The following is a 25441-nucleotide window of genomic DNA, read 5'->3' on the forward strand; positions in this document are numbered from 1 at the left end:
TGATAGAGCAGTTAGGGAGCTTGGTTAATTAATCAAGTACCTCGAGTCCCATGCTGAATGTAGGTAGACTAGATTATGTCGGAGCTGTGTCTACTATTCATTGTCATCCGGGATTTCCGGACGAATGAACCTAGGATCAGAGATACGAACTCAATAATGACGATGTCAAATATCTATATCGGTACTTCTCCATAGTCTTGCCAATTTCTATATAACCTCCACGAAGTTCCCATCGTAAGCCTACTTCACCACCATCAATCGGTTCATTCTCATCACATCAAAATCAATTCACTCGCTTTAATTTCCTTTTCAGAAATCCAATCATTCAAGATGAAGTTCACCATGACCACCGTTCTTGCCGCAGCCCTTGCCAGTATGGCCTCTGGCGCTGCCATCGAGAAGCGCGACGCCCTCCCAACCAAGTTTACCCTTACTTCCACCACTACGGGATTGGACGGGCTCATTTACCCCGAGTTCATGTACGCCAACAGTAAGTAACCTCATGGCCAATCTAGTTGCCAGAATAACCAGCTAACGACCAGTAAAAGGCTCCGCATATATCGGAAATATTAAGTACTCTACTTATTCGGAGTCTCTTGACTGTAAGCTTCCTTATTCGTTTTCTCCCAGCCCATAAACAAACTAACACCTCATAGTGACCTCCGGCGGCGACGGTGCATCCTTCCAGTCCTTCCACAGCTCCCCCACTGGTAGCCAGCGTCTTTATGTCTATCCCACCGAGTCGAAGCCCATTGGGTTTACAGTCCCACATTCTGCGGCCGTTCCCACCGGTGCTGTTACCACCGGAATCAGTAAGGAAGGCGGTTTTTTGGCGGTGAATGGAATCAGTGGAAGCTGGAAGGCCTGCAAGGTCGATGAGAGCAAGGTCCAGGGAACTTGGCAATTGTACTGGGATGGTGCGAAAACTTTGGAGGCAGAGGGTTGTGTCGCAGTGAATGTTACTGTTGCGGAGAGTAGCTGTTAAATGGGTTGAGTGTGAGTTTGTGGGGGTTGGGGTTGGGCGGGAAGGGTCCTAATGGGTGGTACCGGTATGTGGGTGTATACCGTACATAATAAATCAATGCAGATTAAGTATAGAACTTGATCGGATAGAGTTTATAAACTTTCAATCTAGAGTATATCCCCAACGGAGTTGATTTAGTAGTTTATCAGTATGGTCGTAGGTACACTTTCCTCATGATCAGGGGCAGTGGACAAGATTTGGCGTGGTTCCAAGTGCATACATGTACATGTAGGTTGCATAAGAGAATTGAAGGAGGCTCAAATAACTGTTATCGATAACGATACTCTCGCTAGAAAGATGAGTAAGAAATCGGTTCCTGAAAATGTACATGCATACACGTTAATGAGATCGGTACCTGAATCAAAATAAAAGTAAGTCAGTGGCATCTGGGGTCAACCCTCTTTATAAAAACTCGCGGTTTCAGGTCCCTTATAATGTCCCTTGCAATGATATCGTGTTTGTCACTTTATTTGACAGTAATTTGTTGAACAGGTCCTCAGTACCTACATGTATTCGCATTTGCAGCGACCTACAGGGTTAGGGGAAATTATGTGGCGTGACGTGAAATGGCCTGAGCTTTACGCCTCTTCGCTTAATTTTATATGCCGTCCCTTGCTTCCTTCCCCCTTCCTTCTACAAAACTCTGCCTCCTATCATCGTCTGCTTCACAAATACGGAACACACGCAAGAAAAAAAAGAAGAAAAAACAACGCCATCTCTACAAACATTGGAGTAATCATCTCCATCTTCAACTCCTCGCGAATTTATCAATTGATCACATTAGTCCTCCGTAAGTCACTCTCTATTGTATTATTTACCTTTTGCCTGATTTGCTGTGCCAGCTAACCACAGAAGCGTGTGCAGGCAAAAATGACTACTGCAACTCCAACCTGGCCTGCTCTTTCTGAAGATCACCCGCTTAGTGTGCTTCATACCGAGCTTGCCTCGATCCTCTCAGAACAGCCCCCCCACAAGATCTGGGGAATCACTCTCTCGCCTAATAAGGACGACTTCCTTACCAAGATCATCTTGCAGAAGTTCTTGAGGGCAAACAAGGGTGACAAGGAATTGGCTCTTAAGCAGCTTAAGGAAACCCTGGAGTGGCGCAGGCAGTTCTTTGATGGGGATGGTAAAGTCATCGGTACCTGGGATGAGGCTAAGTATCAGGATTTGGGGTATATCACTACAGAAAAAGTCAAGGATGGAGAAGATGAGAAGAAGGTCGTTGTCACCTGGAACATCTATGGAAATGTCAAAGACTTTGCGAAAACATTCGGTGATGTCCAGGAGTAAGTCCCTCGGTTCCATTTTTAACTGCTGCAAGATCACCTTCTAACGTCTCCTTTCTAAGGTTCCTCCGTTGGAGGGTTGACCTCATGGAGCGTTCTATCGAACTCCTCGACCTCGCCTCTGCTAAAGAGCCTATTCCTGACTACGACCCCGTAAAGGCAACCATCGACCCGTACAAGACAATTCAGGTCCACGATTATCTCCGTGTTTCTTTCTTCCGTAGCCCTGCCGAAGTCAAAACCGCTTCGAAGAAAACCATCGAAATCTTTCAGAAATTCTACCCGGAGCTTCTTGATAAGAAGTTCTTTGTCAACGTTCCGCTCCTTATGAGCTGGATGTACACCACTATGAGAGCCCTTGTTGCAAAGGAAACCTTCAAGAAGCTCATCATGCTTTCTTATGGTGCAGAGCTGTCCAAGAGCATGGGATCTACCACTATCCCTGCGGCCTACGGCGGGACTGGCGAACCTTTGAAAAAGGATGAAGATGCATCCAAAGAGAACCTTACTGGAGGTGACGCTGCCAACGATGACGCCGCAAAAGGTGATGTCGTTAAAGATGACACCGCCAAAGACAATACCGATAAAAACAACACCGATAAAGACAACGCAGATAAAGTAAACACCGACGCAGATAAAGTAAACACCGATAAGGGCAACACCGATAAGGAAAATGTCACTGAGGTCGTGCCAAACCTTGCCGCCGCTCCCGAGGAGCCAACTACTGCTTCTGCTGCAGTTACTGCAGCCCCGGAGATTGCCACTGCTACCAAGGCCGTTGAGGAGCCTAGTTTGGCTAGCGCCACCAGTCCTACATCAGCTCCAGCTACGGAGGCTACGACTGACCCCTCTACAGCCCCTGCCGTGACTCCAGTCTCTGAGCTTGTGGTCGGAGCTGAAGCCACCTCTGCCGTTGCCGCCGCCCCCAGTGTCCCTGCCTCCACTTCCGATGCAGTTGTCCCGACTGTTATTACTACTAGTGGAGAGCCCGAGAAGAATTAATCTTCCTAAGTCTATAATGATCAGTAGTTCTCAGTTTTTCTTTATTGGGTTCAATTGTCTGGAGTATGGTACCCAAAACTGAGGAGGATTGTAAGGTGTCTAATTAGCGAAACATATACCCATGGCAGAAAATCTCGCACAGGTTGAGAGATTCTTTTTTCTGTCTTCTTTTTTAATCTTAATGTTAGCAAACTTTCTGGTTGGTGTAGCAGAGGGGGATTAATGGGATTTCTCTTATCTTGTGGTTTTGGTTCATTGCAGCGCAATCTCAACTGAACTGTATATAGCCATTCATCAATGGAGTATCGCTTGCCCTCCTGTTTAAACAAATCCAAGATGATAAAATAAATTTCTTAGTTGCTGGCTAGAGCTGGGGAAGTAATCACAAATGATCACTCGGACCGGTTTTCCTCCTCCAAGACTACATACATGTACTATAAGTATATTTTGGGCAGGGTGTTCATATTGATAAGGTCAATGGTGCCTAGTGACGTACTGCAGAGGCACAGCACACGAATAGCGGGCCAGCGCTAGAACCGTACGCTGGTTAACGGTGAACCTGAGTGGAGCTAGTACTGTTTGGGCAGTTCTACTAATTTCACCCAAATTGGTTTGGCGGTAAACTGCTGATGTGCGCGAGTGTCCTTGTATGGCTCTTCCATAGACTGTCATTACTATGACTACATGTAGGTGCCTTTATCTCAGTCTAGTTAGTGGTATCGCACTGCCTCACTTGATTATACAAGATCCTTGCAATTGGAGAACAATAAGGACATCAGGAGATGCAAGATTAAATCTCTGGGGGCTCTAAATTCTGCCTTGCAATGGCCATGGATATCTCTATTACTCGCTATAGTATAAGATCTACCTACGGATGGAGGTTTAAGCTTGTATCAATATTCGAGAGGTAAAATCTTTTTGTGTGCACGTGTGCCTGTACTATGTGTGTGTGGACATGTATTTATATAAGCGGAAACAGTCGTGCCCGGTTCTATGAAGCTTTGCCTAAAAATAAATTTTAATTTTCTAATATATAGCGGGAAGGAGTGTTTAAACTTATCTTGATATGAGGCATACTGTCATTCCAATCAATCTGATCCTTCCGCGTGCGCAAATACCACTCTCACATATTCGCTGTCCGTGGCCAGGAATGTCGGAAATTCTACATGTACGCATTCTCATCAGTATTTCGTTCAGAAACGTCAAGTTTCCCAATTCGTTCCCATTTCTTCTCTCACCCAGCTATTTTGTACCCAAACCACTATCAGCTTCCTATAGAAAAACACCAAGCTAGTCGGTCTATTCATATTTCGTTTATATGAACTTCCAGTGAAACATTACACCCTCTTGGAGTGGAAAAGGAACCTGAGAGTCAACCAATCAAATCATAAAAGCGCGCAGTGAATATGGTTTATACTTATGTTATTAGATATATAATTCTAACCATACGTACATTCTTATCGTTCTTGATGCTTTTCTTAGCCTTCAGCTTCGATGAAATTTGGGCGGATCCAGAACCAGAATACTTGTAGGCTCAGGAAATTATTTGACCAACTACCTATGTACCGAAGAATAATTAGTATATTGTCTGAACCAAGAATTGCAGGGTTGATGGCCAGAATACAAATAAGGCTGTCTCAAGTTGGTCGAGAAGAATTTTCTCCGACAAACCCTCCGAGATATTTGGTAATTAGATTTAGCAACTCATTTCGAATGCTATGGAATTGCGTTTTTGGGGACCTGAACCTGGAGCTAAGTCGGCACCCTAAGTTAGATGGAGTAATTGATATCACACCTGGTGGGGCCAGGTGTGGAGAAAATTGACTGAATTAAATTTACTTCGGGGTGGGGGTTCTGTTCCCAATGTCTAGCTAGGCGGAATTGATTTCCACTGTAATTAAACTGGCTAAGTCAAATAAAACTGAGCCGATAGCCAAAGAAATATGACATTGGATTGCTACGTCATCGACTATTTCAGTTCTCCAGGCCTGGATTACCCAGTCTCAGAATTCCTCGATTTCTGTTTATATGCATAATTTGGAGGTACAGCTCACGGTATATGCTCAATGATTTCATTGTATGGTAGCCTTGTTTTGTGGAATTACGGAATCGAGTTTCCTGTGAGTGTGACCGCGGGATATTTTATTATTCTTGATAATTATAGGCACAAATCAGAAGACTTAAAATGAAACAGCGTACAGAGTATGCGTAGGTAGGGACAGAACTGGTGGAGTCCGATTCATAATTGGTCGAAAATCAGCCAAAAAGATAGATTGTAGGGCTGTATTTGCGGATAACAGTGAACACGTAGTTATGCACTGTGAGAATGTATTGTATTGGTGGGTTGGGATTCGGGCTTAATAGTCGCCCGTGGGAAGGTGAATTGTGAGTTCTAGATATTGGAAGTTATTAAATATGTGTGTAGTGAAGGGCCGAATGATTAACTGTGAATTGTGCCATTAACATGCAGCCAAAACTTGTATGAATTAACTTATAGGGTTCGGAGTAAATCGTTTGTCGATCGAGCATCCTTACATCGGGCTCTACCTTTGGTGTCTTATTATCTCCACTAGGTAGAACTAGTGTGGGCTGTATGGTAAGGTAGGCAGACAAGGCGCCGATTTTGGCGCACTATGTCTAGGGTGCTCTAGCGAAGTACGTGTTCTTCCCTAAGCTTCCTTTTTTGTTCTTGAAAGCCTCGAGGGGTTTTAGAGGCGATTCGAGTGCTACCTACAGCATATAGGTGGAACGATTGTGTATCCTCGCAGAACTTGTGGGACCTTGTACAAGCTTCGCCAAATATCAGTTTCAACGGGCGAGTCATGATCCTTGGGGCGCATAGATAACCCTTGGTGCCTTAGGTCACTATCGACGAGAAGAGATTAGGATATATTCGACAAGCATAACGAACTAACTATGTAGGTCCAGCCTTGATCTTCGCCTGCTCCAAAATGGAAAAAAGCATGAGAGATCGAATCACACGGGCTTCGCTGTAACCTGCTCCGTAGTCTCCCCAGTAACTATAACCGTAGATCCCTCAGTGTTCTTCTCAGTAGCTAGTATGAGGACGGATCAGTCACTTTATCAGGTCACCGAATAAGTCCCATATATGTACTTACGAAAGTCCCGTTGCTCGGAGCTAGTATCCACCCCTTTAGAATACAAAAACCCACCCTCCTTTTCATCATATCTTGCCGTCCATCCGTGTGGCAGATTCTTGGGAGGTGGTGGAGGAGGGATATAACCCTCCGAGGCCGGCTTACCACTCGTCTGTGTATGCGAATCCTCCACAGGGCCCTCAGCAGCTGCACCCATGCCACTGGTGGAAGGTGGCTCGTAGGATGCCATGTTATGGGATTGTGCTGCAGCTTTGGCTTCGCGGAGGTCCGAAATTAGGTTATTGAGGAAGGACATTATCTTGTTTGTTTTGTTAATTCTGAGCTTGAGATGCACTTGAGAGGGGGTTTTGTGGCTATGTAGAGTAGAGTCGTGATGTGGGGTAACTAAGGCAAGGCAGTGTAAATGATCGACAGGCAGGTGGGATTCAGGGTTGGGGACTTACGACGTAAAGGGTTAGCTTGTACATATATTGTCACACCGTGCCAAGAGACACTTAAAAATGTAAATGGTATTCGTGCGTGACTTCACACTCCCGCGCTAGTATTCATGCTTGAGTGAGTGATCTGTAGGACTTCTGGAGGCAAAGTAAACATTATTCTCGGTAATTTCAACGGTTTACGGTCTACAATATGATTATACAGAGCCTCACCGACACCGAGGCCTTCCAAAGAGATGAGCCTCACAACGTTTCTTGTGTAATCTGTGTAACCCTCATGGTGCAGCCAAGTCCGGGTGGTAACACAAACTCGGGTCACCGTCACTGCAGCTTTCACACCAATCTCTGCCTTACTTACCATCCAGCCCTTCACCCCAACCCACGTGGATTGCATCTACTGATCAAGCCAGGACTTCGCCTCTGCTTTTGACTGGATTGGGGATCATGTCGATAGGCAAGAGTTATCCACAGACCTGTTGTTGCTGTAGCTTCTATTTATACCTTGACATAAAAGTCTAGTCTGGTGGAATTGGCTAAATCTCGCTACCTTTTACGGTAAACAGCTTGGGTCCGTCACGGACTTTAGTCATCAGGAGCCTCGGAGATGTTGTACAAAACAGCAACCATAACGGGCATGTGTAACTATATCAAGTTATCCCCCATTCCTGGCAGCCAAGGCAGAAACCGTGCATTGCTCATTGAATGGAAAAAATAGCCAATCGTTTGTTCCATTCCAGGGCATGCCCTACCTAGCTACTGACAGCCACAAGGAAACAAAAATCGATAATGGCTATGCACGGCTATGAGCTGGTATTACACTCGTCATCTTCAAGCTGGTTCATATACCTCACAGCTACCGTCCGAATTCCATGATGTCCGTTATCATTTTTGTAACTCTAACTTGCACAGTATCTTTCTTTCTCCTTCTCTATTCTTATTACCGAAAGAATACACAGTTCGAGATGGCTACAACTACGACTTTGGTCGGACAGAGTGCCCCGGTGCCTGTTGATAAAGGTAAATGTATCGAAGTAATCGACATCACAACAATAACCCACCAACCAGACCAAGAAAATCACGCTACGTCAATCACGTACAGCGACACCTACCTCGACCTCGAAAATATCCCTGGCCTTGATCTGACGCTTCTATCAACCGAAGATCTCAGTTCCGAAAAATGGTGGAAACAATATCCTCCACCACCCGAGCTCATCTGGTCTGTTGATGATAGCTCTCATCTCAAGGATATGATATTCAAAGAGTGGGCTGAAGCTCTTGAAAGTGTACTCGAAACTATAAAAAATGAGCAGGATCAGAAAGAAGAAACTCCCGTAACGATAGAAGCGGGAGAAAGTTCAAGAAGTAACCCAGCAGATGCCCCCGAACTCGTCTCAGATACCATCACACCAGTCAACGAAGCCCCGTTGCCACAGAGAAACTCATTGAGGGTATCTGTAGGCTCTGTTCATGGGACTGTATCAGAGCTTGAAAGTCCCGTAAGTCCACGCTCTATAACGGATTTACGCTCTATAGCAGATTCGATGTCCTCTACTGGCTCAAAGAAGTCAAAAAGCAGAAGAGAATTGCCAAAATACAACATCTCCGGGAGTGCTTCACTTATTTATTCACCATATTTTTCACCATTGCCGGCAAACGATTCTACTGTTGTTTCGATGCCAGTTTCGCCAAGGGTGGAGCAGGTTAAAAGATTTTGGAAGAAGAGCCTAGGCACTGGGGAAAGGTAAGCTCTTTTGTTTTTATTTTATCGAAGAGATAATGACGCGATATTAGTGAATGTTCATCCTGCCTCGACGATCATAAGAATAAGAAGCTAGTGAAGTTAGCATGCCAACACAGATACTGTTTTGTCTGCCTCGAGACCCTCATCAGGTATTACTACTCTTTACCTCTCTGCGCACATATACTTATCTCCCCAGAACTTCAATGCAGGACGAGTCCCTCTGGCCTCCGCGCTGCTGTATTCAAGACATACCACAAAAAACCATCGAAAAGGCCCTCAATAAGCAAGACCGCCAGACCTACAAGGGAAAGGCGAAAGAATACGCTATCCCAGCTGCAGATCGAGTCTATTGCCCACATCCTACATGTTCAGCATGGATCCCACCGAGCGGTACCGGTCGAATCATATGCGGCACGTGCAATAATAGTGTATGTGGTACATGTAGAGGAATAGCCCATCCCGCCCAAGCAGATTGTCCCGAAGACTTCGATCTCCAGTTGACGCTAGAGGAGGGAGAAAGGCAAGGTTGGATAAGGTGTTACCAGTGTAGAACAATGGTTGAGAGGACGCAGGGATGTAATCATATTACCTGGTAAGGATTGCATGAATTGAATAGAGAGATGAGTAGACCTACTGACAGATCGGGGGGCAGTAAATGCGGTGCACATTTTTGTTATATCTGTGGCTCGGTTTGGAAAACATGTGCTTGTACTGGTGAAGAAGCAGCCCGCCGCCGCGTAGCCCGTATAGAACAGGTTGCTCTCAACCGCGCCGCACGAGCGCGCGAGGAGGCAGAACATCAAAGGTCAATAGAGGCAATTGCGAGAATGGAGCAGCGGGAGCAAGAGATACAGGAACGACGTGCAGAAGCTGATAGAATCGCCGCTGCGCAAGCTGCTCGCACAGAGGCCAAAAAAAGAAGAGAATTACAGGAGAGGTGGCTGGAGAGGGTCTCTGCTGAGTTTGAAAGCGCGGAGAAGGCGTTGTTGGTGCTGCATCAGAAGCAATGGGGAATCATGCGGGACAGACATCAGAAAGAGAAGGAAGAGCAAGAGATTGAGTTTAGCAATCGTGAGAGTGAGAGTGAGAAAAGGTTCTTTGAAGATATGGAAACACTGGGGAAAAGTCAAAAGAGGGAGGAGGAAGAACTGAACGCTTGCTTTGCACAAGAACGGGAAGCACTCACTACTAAGCAAGCTACAGAAGAAGACGAATATTGGTTTGAACTCCAGACATTTTTGAAGGGAAGGCCGAATAAGGAAGCAAGACAGAAGTCGTTGATAGAAAAGTTCAACGAGACTCAGGCGGAGCAGCTAAATGCCTTTTATCAAACCCAGGAACAGATAGCGGCCAAGCTCGCAACGTCGCATAAAGAACAAACGACAAATTTCATAAATTCTGTGGAAAAGGGCCGTGAGATAGAGAAGCAAATGTCAATGACGGAGTTGAAAGAATCTACAAAACATCAATGGGCTGATATTAAATGGTTTGTAGTGGTACAAATGGCACGAAATACGAGATTGGTTGATATGTGGGAAGCATCTAAGGGGGATGAGGAGGCGAAGCAGAGGATCATGCAAGTCCATAAGCCGAAAGCCACTTCGTAGGGTTCTTTGGAAATGTATTTAGTTTATTTCTTTTGTCCATAGGAGAGATTCATGTCACTTTTTCTAGCTATGTAGGACATATGAGGCACGGTTCGTGATTTGTGGTAGTAGATATATGTAGTAGAAGCGGAGCATGTCTAACGTCTTTCGGGGCTTAAAAATGTACTCATTCGAAATCTTTATCTCAAAGGCCCAAGCTAGGTCGGTTTTCCTTGCTCTTCTTTGAAGCTTTCCGTTTCTATCGTACGATTATCGGGTGTTAATACAACTATTCTTTCCGCTTTGGTGTTAGCTTGGTAAGATGGTTTCGGCGTAGTAAAATGCCTACGCAGAAATATCAATCAATGTTCCTTAACCAAGTAGCTGGTATTGAAGTTGGCTGAGACATCGAAGTGGCTGTACCCCCTGGTACCTGCATGGTGTGTTACCCGAAAAGAAACCCTAGCCCATATAAAAAGCCTTGAGGTCAACGTCACCTCCTCCATTTGGAAATATATTTTATATTCTATATATTAGATACAACGGGGAGAAATAGCATCGTGTATGAGCTTCTGAGTTACGGACGTTGGCAAGATCTTAAGAGCCAAATTGTCTGTTCAATAACATGCGTGACTACTATTTAGCTGGTACAAAGTCTTGGCACATCGAAAAACAATCTTCACGATTCAATGCTGGCGAATGGTTGTCAATAAACGAGAGATCATTCGGTCTAACATGATTACAGAGACTACCACATTCCCTTCTAACGATAAGACTATCGTACTGGTAACGGTAGGAAATTAATACGATCGTGACGCCATAATGTAAGACCAACTTCGCTCCCGGATAGAGCGGGTTCACATATGGGTCTTGTTTTCACCGGCGGCTCATTGCACCGCCGCAGTGCCACTTAATTATTTCCACGGGAAAGTATGGGGGTTATCTCGTACAATACTTTTACTCCTCTACGGCTTAAAGAGAAACCACTTAACCCCCCTGCTATCCTTTCTTCAATTGAACGACTCTCTGAATGATCTAGTTGCCGTTCGACCCGGTTTTTCTACAATTCTCTGCACACATGTAGGGAAAAAAGAAAATCCAGCTGCATGGGGTTTATGCAGAGTACGGGGTTTAGGATGTTATGGAGTTTGTGTAAAGGATGCGGAGATAAGGGATCCCTACCTGTCTTCACGCGCCTCAAGCTTGAACTTGCTAGCTAGTTACCTGATAAGATGGATGGCTGGGGGGACCCTCCCCGAGTATAAAGTGAAGCCCACTTACTTCCATATCTCGACAGGAACCAATCCAGAACTCGAGAATTCCCTTTCCTACTTCTCTATCCACCTCCATCTTCATCTTCATCTTCATCTTCACCTCATCACAAAGTTTATATTTCACCCCCGCCACCATCCAGGTCATTAAAACAATGTCGACGCACTCCAAAGCATGCTGCACCGTTCCTCCAATTGTCACCTCAGACTACACTACCAAAGGAACCTTCGCCGAAATTGGCGGCCTTAGAACCTGTCCGTCATTCCCAATATCACTTGACGATCAATTTTTAATAAAATCCAGATGTTACCGGCAATGCAAATGCCAAAACTGCCGTCCTGGCGTTATTTGACATCTTCAGCTACTGCAGCCAGATCCAGCAAGGCGCCGATATCATCGCTGCCTCTGGAGATTACCTTGTACGCATTCTTCTTTATACGCCGTTGTTCATCGAGCTGAATTAACATTGTGACAGGTTGTGATGCCCGACTACTTCATGGGCAACGTCCTCGACCACACCCTCTACCCCCCAGATACCCCCGAGAAGTGGGCAATCGTCAAAGCCTTTATTGAAAATTGGGCCGACTTTCAGAAGGGTATAGAAAACACCAAGGTGTTTCTTCCTGCGCTCAAAGAGCAATATAAGTCTATTGAAAGCATCGCAGCCGTCGGCTTCTGTTGGGGTGGGAAGGTGCGTATACGTACCCTTCATTACATAGTTAGTAAACTATGCATGGAACTGACAACTTGCAGGTCGCAGTACTCATGTCTGGTGAAGACACACCTTTCAAAGTGACAATCCAGGTTCACCCAGGTCAGGTTGATGCGGAGAATGCAAAGGGTGTGACAATCCCGCATATGATACTTGCATCGAAGGATGAGCCTGTGGATGCGATCGCTGCGAGTGCAGAGGCCCTTAAGAGCTCTAAGATCGAGGCCGTGAGGAACGCAGCTGTCGTTGAGACGTATCCGACTATGCCGCATGGGTGGATGGCGGCCAGGGCTAACTTGAGTGATGAGGAAAATGCGAAGGAGTATGAGAGGGGGTAAGTTTGTTCCTGCTTTTCTTTAGAGGGTTGGTATGGTATGGGTGCTAATGTTGCGGTGGTGGGTTAGATATAAACAGGTTGTAAACTACCTGCAGGAACACCTGAAGGTTGCAGCGTAGATTATGGTTTAAGGAATGATCTGGGCAGGAAGGTCGCTATAGGTCTGGGAGTCGGGCTCAGTTAGAATCTTATGTTACTTATCTACGTCCCTAGTTGAAAGGACTTCAATAAGAACATAAGCAAGTCCAATGTTTTGTTCTCGATAGGAGGTGGATTGCATTAAGTTGGATCGGTGGTGGGGTATCAAAGATTTATCATGACAACTAGCGTCATAAGTGGGCTATATCGGGCTATATCCTGAGATTCAATGATCCTCTCATCTGACAACGATTCAAAACGTAGCCTCAGGAACAGCCATAGTAAAGCTCGGACTGCAATATGGCCAATTCTATGCATAGATGAATGCATATATCTTTAGCACCTTTCCCCACCGAGCCTTCGGCCTGATTACCACCATTATTTATCACCAGGTTCCAAAATCCAAACAAGCAGACATAAATCACGAAGCTCACCGAACGTCACGATGAAATACATGTGTCCCCAGGGCCCAATCGCCGCCATCGACTTCATCCAGACAAAGTCCTGTATCGCCTTAAAATGCATCCTCCTCTTCGAGTTCGTTCTCTGCGTCGGCCTCGGTGCCTACTTCGCCTGGCGCATTCAAGCAAACACCATCAAGGGCCGGAAAAGGGCTGAGCTGACTGCTGGCATTACGGCGGTCGAGGAGTGGATAGAGATGAGGAATGCGGCGGCTGGGTCAGCGGATAGGTGGGGGGCGGAGGAGAGTAGATTTCACGGACTTGGAAGCGGGAGCGGGAGGAGAGGAGGGGCCCGGGGCTTGTGGTGGAGGGCGAGAAGGAGTTGGTATAAGTGGGGTGTTTGAGGTGTGGATTCGGTGGTTCGGTTTATGGTCATACTGGGATTCAACTTGTATTGATAAATGCACCTGCCGGTCCAAATTTTTACATGGCCAACCAGGGTTTTTAGTTCAATAATATCAATAGTTATCTAGTAAAATCTCTATCAGTGTCCTTATAATGCTTGTTCTGCTTGCGATGTCTGTCTTTCGATCCTGCTATCCTTTGTGTCCTTACACGGACATTGAAGAAAACCTAACCTTGATGTTACAGGTCACAGATCGTATGGCTCCGCGCAATACCCTCTTCTCGGCCATAGACATCACGAATGTTGTTTAGATGTTCACGATCGATCAAAAACATAGCATCACGATTCGTATTATTTTCTCTCACCAAGGACTTTATCATAACTTCAAATTTTTAAACGGTTTTCATTCAAATTCTCAAAGAATCACAATTGCAACCCAGTTTATAAGATGAAAAATTCCATTCATAGTACACTCATCCCCAAATTTAAATAGAAAAGGAAAAAGAGAAAAAGAGATATCACAAGAAAAACGCCAGAAGGCCCAGCCCCAGTTTATCTTACAGCTCCCCCTCTAAGCCACTCTAATATCCCGCAGACCCTCTCCTAGTCTCATCAGCGACATAATGTCCGCCGCCGATGGCCGGTCCGCCACCAGTGTTTCCTGGCCCAGGGTGCTTGTGGGCATTGGTCGGTCCCGGCGCACCGTATGAGTCCTCAGTCAAGCTGCCTCTTCTGTAGCCTGGCGCCGAGTTCATCGTTCCGGTACCAGTACCAGCCATGGTGTTTCCAGAGTTCACACCGGCACCAGCGCCGGCGTTTCCGGAGGGGTAGGTGCCGTGGGGGTATCTGTGCTTCTCGGGGTTCTCGATGACACGGCCGGTGGCCATCTCTTCGCGGCCCCGGTTGATGATGCCTTGGTTTCGGGCCTGGCCCTCATGGTCCCGCATGGCAGTGTCAACAGCCATGTTAAACTGGCCGCGAATTTGCTCTACAAATAAGAATCAGTAAGTATGAATCGGACCGAGAAATCTTGAGAAGGATTGGATTACCTCCAGCCCCGTGAAGTCCGCTCATGACTCCTTCCAACTTGCGGCCAGTTGTGGCTCCGGCGTTGGTGCCGCCGCCAGCACCGTGCATGGTGGTAGGCATGGTGGTAGAGGAAGTGGTAGCAGTGGTTGTTGACCCGGGGGCAGCGGTGTTTGTGTAGCCCGCGTTCCCGGGCACCATGTTGCTGTTCTGGTTGTTGTAGCCCGACATGTTTGTTTCTTTAGAGGTTGTATAGAGTAGTGGATTGTTAATTTGTAAAGTGGGAATCGTATGTAGAGTAATCTTTTTTGGTGTGTTTAGCAAGATATGGTTATGAATATCACACACCGCAGGGGGAGGCCAGGACCCTTTTATTCGCTTCCCCCATCCCAGAACCAAGAACCCTCCGACGTCGAAAAGTCAGGTTTCGGGATTTCCAAGTTCTGATCGGCATGCCGGCGCCTGGCGGTCATGATGATGTCACGCATCACGTGGAATCGCGAGTGAGAATCGGTGAAACGACGATCAGCACCCTTGGCAGGGGACTGCAGTGCTGATGGGCCGTCAGTTTATGCATAACCTCTTCTTACTCTGGGGACGATCGCTTTAACCTCTTGCCCTGGTGAAAATCCGGTATCCATGTTAGGCGCGGTAGGCGGTCGGTGCACGGTGAGGATTGTAAGAGGTCTTTCTATGCATATATGCATGCATAATCATCATTCGTCGAGATCTTCAAATCAAAGGAAGAATGGAGCACGTGATCGACGGGAAAGTTGCATCTATCATGGAAAAAAAATGCTATGCGTGGTTTTGTTTGTGGGTTTTGTTTGTTTGCTTCGCGAAAAACTGTGCATGACATCATTACCCGGTACCAAGCAACCCAACATTCATCATAATCATTACCCCACACAAACACTGCCGAGACGCGTGGGGCCAGCGTCATGCAGGGTCTAACTAAATTCCTTGATATCGCAACAACACGCACGACATGCGGTGGCATGGCAGGCTTCCCGGGAATATTGTTTGTATCGGCGAAACTGACAAAGGGAATTTTCGATTTCGGGCTAGATTAGTATTCCTTCCCTTTCCCCTTTCGACGCACATCACCCGTGGTATCTGGAGTCCACTCACCGAATCATCTAGAGTAAATCTTGCGCCGCAGGATATGCAAGCTTCTTCGTTGAGTGTATCGCGACATCGGCTCATTCCTATTATGTGCACACCATAGAGAAATCTATAAATAACCATTATTCTTAGGGCAGTGCGGTTCGGCATAACATTGAAATTTGAAGGATAGGCAGGCGCCGGCATGTACGTACATAGATGGATCTAGATCCTCCAGTGAAGGGGTAAAGAGCATGGCCATGGGTATGTACATGTAGGTAAGTCCCTTCCTATGAGAATATGAGAAGTTGACATAGCATGTGTCGAACACTGACAGGTAGGAGATGGAAGGCGCCTACGGGTTGGGATCAGAGATGTCCACTAGTAGCACTATAGCGAGGCGTCAGCCAAACACGGAGGGGTCAAAGTCACGAATCATCACTCGCACAAATCGATTCAAGAGACCGATTACCAGACGGGAGAGATTTCTGATGTTCGTGAGATGAGCGAATTTATCATTTCGTCTAAAGCTCTCGAGAAGCGTTATCCTTGCCCGATCTATTGGAAAAAGGAATCGTGAAGAGATGTAAAATAAAAGAGACATAATACTCGGAACATAACTATAAAAAAAAAAGAAATACCGAAATCACCCACCGACCAAACTGACAAAGAAAACTATATATTTGTTAGACTTAAACTCCGGTTCTGCCATAACTTCTAATACTCCAATCCCAAAGGTCCAACGAGTCCCAAATGTTAATGAACGACGATAACGCTAATAAAAAAAAACCAAAGGGCCACTCCAGTCCACGAGATATTACTACCAGGCCTTTGGCCCAAACCTTCCTCCATTCTCGCTCTTTGGATCCAACAATGAACACGCCTGCCAATCACATCCACCTTTGTAGATTTCCGTACCCCACCACTTGAAACCGTCCATCCAGCCTGGATAAACGAAGCCAAAGAATATGACCACGAGTCCAAAAGCAAGACTGGCATCAAGAGCAGCGGATAATGTCATAGTATATTTACCCCACCAGGCATTAGCGCGGCGACGGAGGTAATGGTTAAATATGAAGCAAACGATTGCCCAGGCAGAAAAGTTAAGACCGGTCTGTTTTATGTCAGAGAAGGTTTCGTATGTAATTAATTATAGACTGTTTTCTTTTTCCTTTTTTCTTTTTTTTTTTATTTTTTTTTTATTTTTTTTTTTGGGGGGGGGGGGGGGTTGTGGTGACATACGGCTGGTGGAATCCAACTTAGACTTCCAAATGCTACCGGTAAACTAACTTTTCGCAGCCAAGCCCAATTTCCTTTCCTGCCTCCGGTCCATTTCCAAACTGCCCACAACATTGGGGGTGCTACAGCCCCAATAGCGAAAGCCCACACAAGTGGTCTATAAAGTTCCTTGGCGCCAAAGAACCTCTGTGGCCCTATGACACCCCAGAGAATACTACCATTAAAGTGAACACGGGCAATAGGGCATGTGAAACCGTGCATGGCCTCTGGGGTGCAGATTCCGGAGATATTGCGGAACATCCAGTTCAAAACACCAATCTGGGTTAGTGAAGAGACTAGAGTTGCGACCATCTGCACGCTGAACAGGAGGCGGGGTGGGATTTTCATGTAGTGCCCGAGTTTTAGGTCAGAGGCGAACTTTAAACCTTGAGTAGAGGTTATCTACTACCTGTAAGTTATTGCTCGTTTGATGAAGTGGAAGATGCACTTACATAGCCGTATGTAACGAAGACCATATTCGCAACCGGTAAACCTGGAAATAGCATACCGCAAATCAACTGACAGACCAAAAACAAGCTGCTCTGCTGATTCGTAATCGCCATAACAATTCCAATCGGAATAAAAAACACCGTGCATACACCTAACGCCAGTAACAGCCCGTACCAAGGCAAGTATATGGGGTAGTACTCAACGACGAACATTCCGACTGCCGTCATGGTAACGAAAGTGACCAAATACCAGCTGGTAGGGGCTTCCTCATATCGCCGCATGAGACGCATGTGCACATCTTCACGGTCCATGACCTCATCCCACTCCTGCTCGCTCAAGCTGCTTCTCCTCCGTCTCGTTCTTCTACTAGCATGACTCCTGGGCTCTGGTATAGGCACGTAGACCCCTGAAGTATTCGATGGAGATGATGCATTCCTTGTTGCATTATACTCGCGTCTTGCACGTCCCCATTGTCTCCAGATATCTTTCCCGTGCCAAAAGAAGGTATGTGTAACTAGTGCAGTCAATGCCGCGAACTGAAGGCCGTAAGACAATACATATCTATCATCAAGAGTGTCAGATAATCTGATAACCTTATCTATTTTGAAACAGTCGGCGGGGTAGTCACGTGATGGGCATAAACAAACGACTGTATTCTTTGTAAGCCGCTTCGTCGAACTTGTAGTCTGCTGTTAAAACCTTGGTCACATCATAAGCGTTACCAGTGTTGTCGAAGACTACACTGGAAAGAATCGGCATGAAGCCTGAATATAAAACGTTCGAGTAATCTGTAATCGGTCAGCAAAGATAACGACTTCAATCGTTGGTTACAAACATAATACTGGAGCAATAATCCATATGACGATGATCAGACCAGCGATGACATTGGCAGCAGCCCAAAAGGGCGTCATCAAGGGTGATCCAATGTACGAAATTTGTGCCCAATCAAAGGTCAAGGGGAACATCCCCAGGCCCGTTGACACCCCAAACTGATTTTTACTAAATCAGTGTCCATCGTTCAAGTGATCAAGGAGAAAATGGTACCAGGTTAGCAACAACCACACTCTTCGGTGCGAACCAGGTGACCACATTGAAATAACTAAGTGCTGGCATCAAGAGCCCCGGTATAAAGTACCAGATGAATGCGCCAATAAACACCACAATCTGCAATAATAGGTTAGTTGTCGATCATCTAGAATCAGATGATCAGATAACACAGGAGGCTGACAAAAAACTTCCACCGAGAGATTTTCCACCCATTTGCAGGCTTATTTTCTTCGCCGTGTAGTGTTGTGAACATTGCAGTGGACATGAGTGTTCCCGGCCAGATCATCCCACCGGGGTAGACCAGCCACTGTCGCGTGAGCCCTGCAAAGGTATATCCGAGGATCTGAGTCGATAGAGTAAGTAGAATCTGGTACCAAATCCCAAGGTCCTGCTTGTAGAATTTTGTCTGCTCGACTATGACCTGCAGAGAGTCAACCCAGCTGTCTCGGTCACAAAATCTTTAGACGACTCACATCTGTAGCAAATGCGAACCCGAACGAGACATTGCTAGATATGTATACGCAGCAATGCTCTTTCCGGTTCCATCGTCCTTGCCCTAGCCATAATCTTAATTTGCCCAACTTTCCTTTCTCCCCATCCCAGGCGGAAGCGTCAGGCTCCGGAAATAGTTGGTCCCATAACTTTCCCAATGGATGCGCAAGAAGAAGCGCAATAACAGGTGTAATTGAGATCGACGGATATCGCAGCGAGAAAAACAAGTTTGTAGACGAGCCAACAAGTGAAAACAAGATCGAGAGAGTCCACATGCGTGGCGTATTAATGGAGAGTGACAGGTCGTCAGTGGCTGGTACTGAAGCGCGGACTTCAGGGTACCTGTGATGCATCAGCACTCACCCGCGGTGCATCTAGCAAGTAAGGTATAAGATAAACGCGCGCAAACTTACGGGGAGTTATCTATAGGATCGTTTTCGTCCTCTTCATCCTCTCCGTCGCTCTCAACAGTGGCGCCTTCTTCTGCTCCATCAACACCATGGAACCCTGTAACAACACTCGCAGAAGTTGTGTTTGCCTTTCTTTTACCTCGTCTCTTTATTGTAGGCTCCTCCAATAGTCCGTGTGCCTCGTTTTCGTTTTCTTGGTCGCTATCCTTTCCATCGTGCTCCCCCGAGGCCGTTGAAGTCGAAAGTGAACTTCCAGCATAGCTACTCTCGCCGCCACCAGTAATAGGCAAAGCTCCATAGCTCCCAGTGCCAGCTGCCGGAGATGAGCGCAATAGAGGGAACTGCGCCGACTTCATTAAGGTATTTAAGAGGGTCGAGATGTTTAGAGACGAGGACGGCGGCGGCGTAGGATGTAGAATGGATGAAGGGTGGGCAGACTCAGAGCCATCTATAAGTGGAGTGTGCAATGCTTCAGATTTGGAGGACGACTCAGGCTGCAGTGGAGATGGGGCGGATGATGTATTGGAATGGGTACGAGGACCCTTATTTGTGGGGGGACCAAAAGTGGTGACCGGAAAGGCAGGGACAGGGGGGGCATTCACTGCAGATCCGGCTTGAGGTGTTTTCTGGCGTAGCGGTTGAAGCGGGAAGGAACTAGTTCGGGATAAGGATTGGAGTTCAACATCCTCAGTAACCCCCGAAAGCGACGCACGCCGACTCTGAGGTTGTGAAGACATGCAGCTACCTTAGTGGGACTGATGGGGGTGTAGAACAAGAGTGACCTGTAAAGGTGGGGAACAAAATTCTTTCGTTGGTCCTACCAAAATTGTAATATTTACGCAAGGTGTTTGGTGAGACCTTTCAATCGGGAATTTGGGGAGGGGTGGGGGGGAGGGGAAGAAAAGTAGAGAAGGGAAGTAGGTGACACTCGGCACTTGCAATAGGTCCTTTTGACTTTTGCTGCCAACACTAGTCCGAGGAATCTCGAGGAGGTTTACTGCAGCGGTACATGTTTGTATCTACTATCCAGGCACGACACGATGCCGAGATCGGGATGGGGCAAGATTGTGATCTCTTGACACTCACCCACTGCAGATACATGTAGTTGATGGAGGGGGTGTGAAGAGGGGTGGATGAAGGGGTGAATGGCTGGAACCTGGATGGACTAGGTTCATGCGTAACCACTATCATCATCGTGTCTCATGGGACGTGGAGTGGTTACTCTGCACTAACCACATGTGAACAAGCAAAATATGTGAGCTGCGGATCAGTGCCTTATCAGATTGCATTGGTCGGGTATTGATTCCTGCTGTCCACCTCCACTCTCCCTCCCTCTCTCACTTATGTTCGTAAGTACATAAATCTCCTGTAGGTATACGTACTACATGTACTTGCTGTATCTACTTCCTGAAATGTCTTCCTTGAAGCAATGAAGGTACGTATATCCTGATCTCTGAAGCGCGCATCAAATATAGTCAAGCGGAGATAGATACATGTATATTGCTCATGTGCCTGCATGAACCCTGTCCAGATTTGATTGATAACTGTTGTCTAATCTGATGGCATGATTCTGACACACAATATCACATTCCCGGATGCCCCCCACTTGAGCACTCAAAAGAGCTGTCTGTCTCATGCAGGTCAACTACATGTACACATCTTCCTCAAATTTATCATGTAATCATTCTGTCTGCTAAGTATAGTATTTTCTGGATCAATGGCGAATGGCCAAATGAGCAAGATCATGCACATTTCCGTCTTTCTTCATATTTTCATGTTTTGTGTCTATTCGATTTCCTAGAAGTCATGATTCTATTGGTTCATATGTGTACTTAGTTTTTTCTATAATAGTGGGGGAAAAACTAAGTCTCTTTGTGACTTCCAAATGGGCCAGTGCGGGTTCTCTGATTTTGATTGGCCAGTAGGTGCGCATTTACCATTGAACCAGGTTCGCCAGTGACCCGGAAAGGACCATATCAACATTTGTGAGGCTGAGATAAACGTGTGTGTGACCGTGTTAAGTACCTTTTTCTCAACACCAAGCCTCCCTTTCATCCCATTCAATCTGTTCACCTATCATACAACCCATACGCCCACTATAAACCCTCTCGGCATCAATATCAACCTGCCTTGCTCCCGAAAACAATAGTCGCTTGGCCCCTGTCTCCTCAGTTCGGCTGCATGGAATAACTCTATACCCCCTACCTCGGATAATCCCACCAGCAGCACTGCAGCCATGCTGCTCTTGCACACTACCGGTGTCAGTAAAATTGGCGAAATCCACCGATATACAATTACCTATACACCATCTGTTGACCGTGTTCTGCCTCTGCCCTCTGCGCTGCATCTCCGGATAAAGAATACCGCGTCGCTACCCCTACGTGCCGCGTACTTACACGGTCCGTATACTCTCTACGTTTCGGTTCGGCGTCAGGAGTTTGAGCCATGGAGTTCGACCACCCCAGGCACCGAAGGTCGAAAGGAGGAGTTAGCTCAAGAGGATGACCGAGGTCCGGTGTTGGTTGATGAAGGAGATATTCCTGTGTGAGTGTCAAGTTTTGTTCCTTTTCCTTTCGGTGTGCGGCCCATGTTTTATGGGTTGAGGCAAACACTAATCCTCGTCCGAAATCCTTAGATTTGAGCCACAGCTTAAGGCCGGCTCCTCATTTTATGCAACGCTCCCAATCCCCTCAGATCTCATCGAAGATGCACTCAATATTGTTCGCCGGGAAGGCGAGACGATGCCCGATACCTCCACACATACACGTGGAGCATTTGAAAAAGGCGGCCAACAATCTACACTCACCACTGTAGACACAAAACTACAACGTAAGAGCGTAACGTGGATTGTGGAGGTTATCAGTCAGACTATTTTTTCTGCCACCGCACAGGTTGGATTTGAGGTTATATTAGGTCGAGATGAGAAGAGTTTAAACTATAACACTCTTCCGGGACCACGACCACCAACTGCAGGCTCAATAGATAGTGACCGGTCTAACGGCGATATTTACAGTCGAGCTTTGAAGGTCAAAACTCAGGATACACACGATTTGTGGAACACCCCGCCTTTCCCAAGTTGGCACCGGGAAGAAGATTGGCGTATGCAAAATGGTGAATACCTAGATCCAGAAGATCAAGATGAAGCCAAAGAAAGGCGGCGAAGAAAGAAGAAAAGAAAGACAAAGAAGGTGCATCTTGTCATCCTCACGCACGGCCTCCACAGTAACACTGGTGCAGACATGTTATTCATGAAGGAGGCAATTGACGAGGAAGCACGAAAAGGCGACATTGCTTGGCGGGAAAGGCGGCGGAGGGAACGCGAGGAAAGTGGTAAGATACTAACCGATAGCGAAGCTGAAGAAGAGGAGGAGGAAGAGGATCGGGAGCAAGTGATTGTCCGGGGATTTCATGATAATGTCTGCCGCACTGAACGAGGGATAAAATATCTCGGCCGTCGTCTTGCCCGCTATGTCCTTCACCTTGTACACCCCAGCACCTCCCCTCCGCCTCCTTCTGGCCCTAACAAGCTGAGTAAACGACCTACACACCATCATCCACATTTGACACCATTCGCTCAGCTTGCTTCTTTGGTTGACCATGACAGCGATGATGATGTGCCACCATACAAAATTACATCCATCTCTTTTATTGGACACTCCCTCGGTGGTCTGGTGCAAACTTATGCTATTGCATATATTCATGCACACTCTCCCAACTTCTTTACGGATATAACGCCCATCTCTTTTGTCGCTTTAGCGACTCCGTTTCTAGGTCTTAGTAACGAAAATCCGATGTATGTCAAGTTTGCACTTGATTTTGGTCTTGTCGGCCGTACAGGGCAAGACTTAGGATTGACCTGGCGCGCGCCGAGTGCGTTCTCAGCCTTCACGGCAAAACCGGCGGTAGCGGCACGCCCGACAGATACAAGCAAGCCCTTGTTGAGGATTTTACCAACTGGGCCAGCACATGAAGTGTTGAAGAAGTTCCGCAATAGAACGGTCTACGCAAATGTTGTCAATGATGGAATCGTCCCGTTACGAACAAGTTGTTTGTTGTTCCTAGACTGGAAAGGTCTTGGAAAAGTTGAGAAAGCACGAAGAGAGAATAATGCTGTTCAAAGTCTTGTTGGTTGGGGTTGGGGCCAACTTATAAATGGTGGGAGCACTAGTCCGCGTGGAAGTGTATACTCCCCAACCCTTACGAAAAGTAGGACCGATAGTACAACCACCAGCCCTGTCTCTCCGGCATTTCGAGATAAAGGCAAGGTGGGGAAAGAACAAGGAGGGAAAAGCCCCCTCATTCCCACGAGTGATGATGATGATGATGATGACAATCCCATCACAGAGGCGCCTCTGACTAGCGAGCCCACAACACGGGAATCTAAGGCTGCATCGGAGTCTTCTTCAATGGAACCTCCCTCCTCCGCCAAAGGCTCTAGCGCTCCAAATGCTCTTACTACTCTCATGACATTGTTCCGTCCCAGTGCCTCGAGTAAAAGTAAGGGCTCTGACTCTAAATCGTCCAAAATTTACCGCCGTTCACAAACAAATCCCCATGACGATGACTCCTCTTCCTCATCTTCTAAAAAGAGAAATAAGCTCAAGACTACTCCCAGTTTTCCGCAACCACCAGATCTGGACTCGGTCCCTAATACACCTCCACGGACTACCTTACTCGAAGCTGCAAACCATGTGCTCAATCCTCCTCTCCCATCTGTGGAATTTCTCATTGACCCTTCATCTCGCCCTCGAACAATTTTTCATGACCGTGTTTACTCCTCTAGCGATTGCCCTCCACCCCCCTCTCCTACCATTGATAAGGACAACATTATGAAAGTCGAGGAAAAGATCGCACGAGCTTACCACGCAGATATGGCATGGAGGAAAGTTTTAGTTAGTCTAGAGCCAGACGCACATAACAACATGATTGTCCGCCGTATGTTCGCCAATGCCTATGGTTGGCCAGTCGTCCGCCACGTCGTCGAAACTCACTTCGGAGAGTCATGGAGTGCTCGTACTGCAGATGAAATTGTAGGCAAAGAAGACCGTGCCGCCACACCAGAAGAAGAAGCTCCTGGAGATGTTGGCGATGTTGGCGATGGCCAGCAGACTCCCGTACCAGAATTCCAGGACCAAAGCTTGGAGAATGATACGTACCTAGATGTAGAACGAGAAATTGCTTCGATCAGAAATAGGGCTCGTTCCCCAACTACTTCATCCGGTGCATGGAGCGATAGAGCATTCGCCATTACCGACGATGATGACTCTGATTCTGACGTTGAAGTTCGAAAAGAGGAAGAAATTGGTCGCTTTCTCGGTCTGCAACCACGGCTCCAACGCCCTTCCCTTGGCCTCGAATTGACACACAAAAGCACCTCTTCTACATCCGGGATTTCTCGTGTCGAAGTGGTTGTCTCACCTGTCACCAGTGGCAGCGGTGACCTTGGGGACGGGCCAAGTGCAGTGTGGGGGGAGACGGGTAGCAGCGGTGGACTAAGTTTCCCTGATGCTACACGCATCGGCCTAGGGCGTTGGGGTAGCAGCAATAGCATCCCTTCTGGAGCAAGGCCCACGGGTGCCAGCTTGGAAGCCGTCAGATGCGGCACTAGTGGGAGCGATGCGGTGCGGCTGCTAGAAAGAAATATCAGCATCGCAGGACCTAACAGGAACTCCGGCAGTAGAGCCGGCAGTAGCAAAAGTGCCGACACAGAGCGTGGCACAGGCAACAGTAGGGCCGGAAGCCACATAGAAGGTAGTATCCAGGGTGATCTATCTGATCTTGATGGTATATTGAGCTTGACATCGGAAGCGGGGGCGGTGAATTAAAAAGCCCCTCCCCCCAAAATTTATTTTTATATATACCCTATTTGCGCGGGGGTCGGGGTGTTTGGCATATTAGCGTCTCAGGAGTGTTGTTTTATTTCTTTATTTTTATTTTTATTTTGTTATTTGGTATTTATTTACGATATGGAGGAAGTGACACATACTGATGGATATGTAATGTACAGACCTAGTTACACCTAGGCCTTGATATGAAGTGGGCTGTATTTACCTCCGTTCCTGGTGATAAAGTCCGTAGCTTGCTGTAGTGTACGTGCTAAGGCGATTCTGCGTTGCATTGGCTAAAAAAAATTTAATTTTTAATGGTATACCAGTAGGTATAAGCAGTTG

The 25441-nt window shown here is 46.8% G+C and overlaps 10 protein-coding genes across 10 annotated transcripts; 6 read left to right on the plus strand and 4 right to left on the minus strand.

The window, feature by feature from the left end:
- Positions 1-342: 342 nt before the first annotated feature.
- On the plus strand, positions 343-985 carry H6S33_004494 (uncharacterized protein; the record flags this gene model as incomplete). Its single annotated transcript, XM_044835861.1, has 3 exons — positions 343-490; positions 549-602; positions 657-985. 3 exons carry the CDS (start codon positions 343-345, stop codon positions 983-985), a joined length of 531 nt encoding a protein of 176 aa, XP_044691232.1.
- A 909-nt stretch (positions 986-1894) lies between these two features.
- H6S33_004495 (uncharacterized protein) lies at positions 1895-3315 on the plus strand (the record flags this gene model as incomplete). The annotated part of the gene is made up of 2 exons (XM_044835862.1): positions 1895-2313; positions 2376-3315. The coding sequence occupies 2 exons, from the start codon at positions 1895-1897 to the stop codon at positions 3313-3315; spliced, it is 1359 nt and encodes a 452-aa protein (XP_044691233.1).
- A 2976-nt stretch (positions 3316-6291) lies between these two features.
- On the minus strand, positions 6292-6729 carry H6S33_004496 (uncharacterized protein; the record flags this gene model as incomplete). Its single annotated transcript, XM_044835863.1, has 2 exons — positions 6292-6371; positions 6435-6729. The coding sequence occupies 2 exons, from the start codon at positions 6727-6729 to the stop codon at positions 6292-6294; spliced, it is 375 nt and encodes a 124-aa protein (XP_044691234.1).
- Positions 6730-7833: 1104 nt separating this feature from the next.
- H6S33_004497 (uncharacterized protein) lies at positions 7834-10219 on the plus strand (the record flags this gene model as incomplete). The annotated part of the gene is made up of 4 exons (XM_044835864.1): positions 7834-8612; positions 8663-8761; positions 8809-9204; positions 9265-10219. 4 exons carry the CDS (start codon positions 7834-7836, stop codon positions 10217-10219), a joined length of 2229 nt encoding a protein of 742 aa, XP_044691235.1.
- A 1405-nt stretch (positions 10220-11624) lies between these two features.
- Positions 11625-12638, plus strand: H6S33_004498 (uncharacterized protein; the record flags this gene model as incomplete). The annotated part of the gene is made up of 5 exons (XM_044835865.1): positions 11625-11724; positions 11774-11889; positions 11946-12161; positions 12224-12516; positions 12587-12638. 5 exons carry the CDS (start codon positions 11625-11627, stop codon positions 12636-12638), a joined length of 777 nt encoding a protein of 258 aa, XP_044691236.1.
- Positions 12639-13102: 464 nt separating this feature from the next.
- Positions 13103-13462, plus strand: H6S33_004499 (uncharacterized protein; the record flags this gene model as incomplete). The annotated part of the gene is made up of 1 exon (XM_044835866.1): positions 13103-13462. The coding sequence occupies one exon, from the start codon at positions 13103-13105 to the stop codon at positions 13460-13462; it is 360 nt and encodes a 119-aa protein (XP_044691237.1).
- Positions 13463-14045: 583 nt separating this feature from the next.
- On the minus strand, positions 14046-14721 carry H6S33_004500 (uncharacterized protein; the record flags this gene model as incomplete). Its single annotated transcript, XM_044835868.1, has 2 exons — positions 14046-14452; positions 14514-14721. 2 exons carry the CDS (start codon positions 14719-14721, stop codon positions 14046-14048), a joined length of 615 nt encoding a protein of 204 aa, XP_044691238.1.
- A 140-nt stretch (positions 14722-14861) lies between these two features.
- H6S33_004501 (uncharacterized protein) lies at positions 14862-15131 on the minus strand (the record flags this gene model as incomplete). The annotated part of the gene is made up of 2 exons (XM_044835869.1): positions 14862-15035; positions 15081-15131. The coding sequence occupies 2 exons, from the start codon at positions 15129-15131 to the stop codon at positions 14862-14864; spliced, it is 225 nt and encodes a 74-aa protein (XP_044691239.1).
- Positions 15132-16414: 1283 nt separating this feature from the next.
- Positions 16415-20008, minus strand: H6S33_004502 (uncharacterized protein; the record flags this gene model as incomplete). The annotated part of the gene is made up of 9 exons (XM_044835870.1): positions 16415-16708; positions 16837-17274; positions 17325-17883; positions 17951-18110; positions 18158-18311; positions 18367-18486; positions 18551-18790; positions 18843-19203; positions 19275-20008. 9 exons carry the CDS (start codon positions 20006-20008, stop codon positions 16415-16417), a joined length of 3060 nt encoding a protein of 1019 aa, XP_044691240.1.
- Positions 20009-21507: 1499 nt separating this feature from the next.
- On the plus strand, positions 21508-25096 carry H6S33_004503 (uncharacterized protein; the record flags this gene model as incomplete). Its single annotated transcript, XM_044835871.1, has 2 exons — positions 21508-21815; positions 21907-25096. 2 exons carry the CDS (start codon positions 21508-21510, stop codon positions 25094-25096), a joined length of 3498 nt encoding a protein of 1165 aa, XP_044691241.1.
- Between the last annotated feature and the right edge of the window lie 345 nt (positions 25097-25441).

Source organism: Morchella sextelata, assembly GCF_020137385.1.
Source record: "Morchella sextelata strain SCLS chromosome Unknown scls_17, whole genome shotgun sequence".
NCBI lineage: Eukaryota > Fungi > Ascomycota > Pezizomycetes > Pezizales > Morchellaceae > Morchella > Morchella sextelata.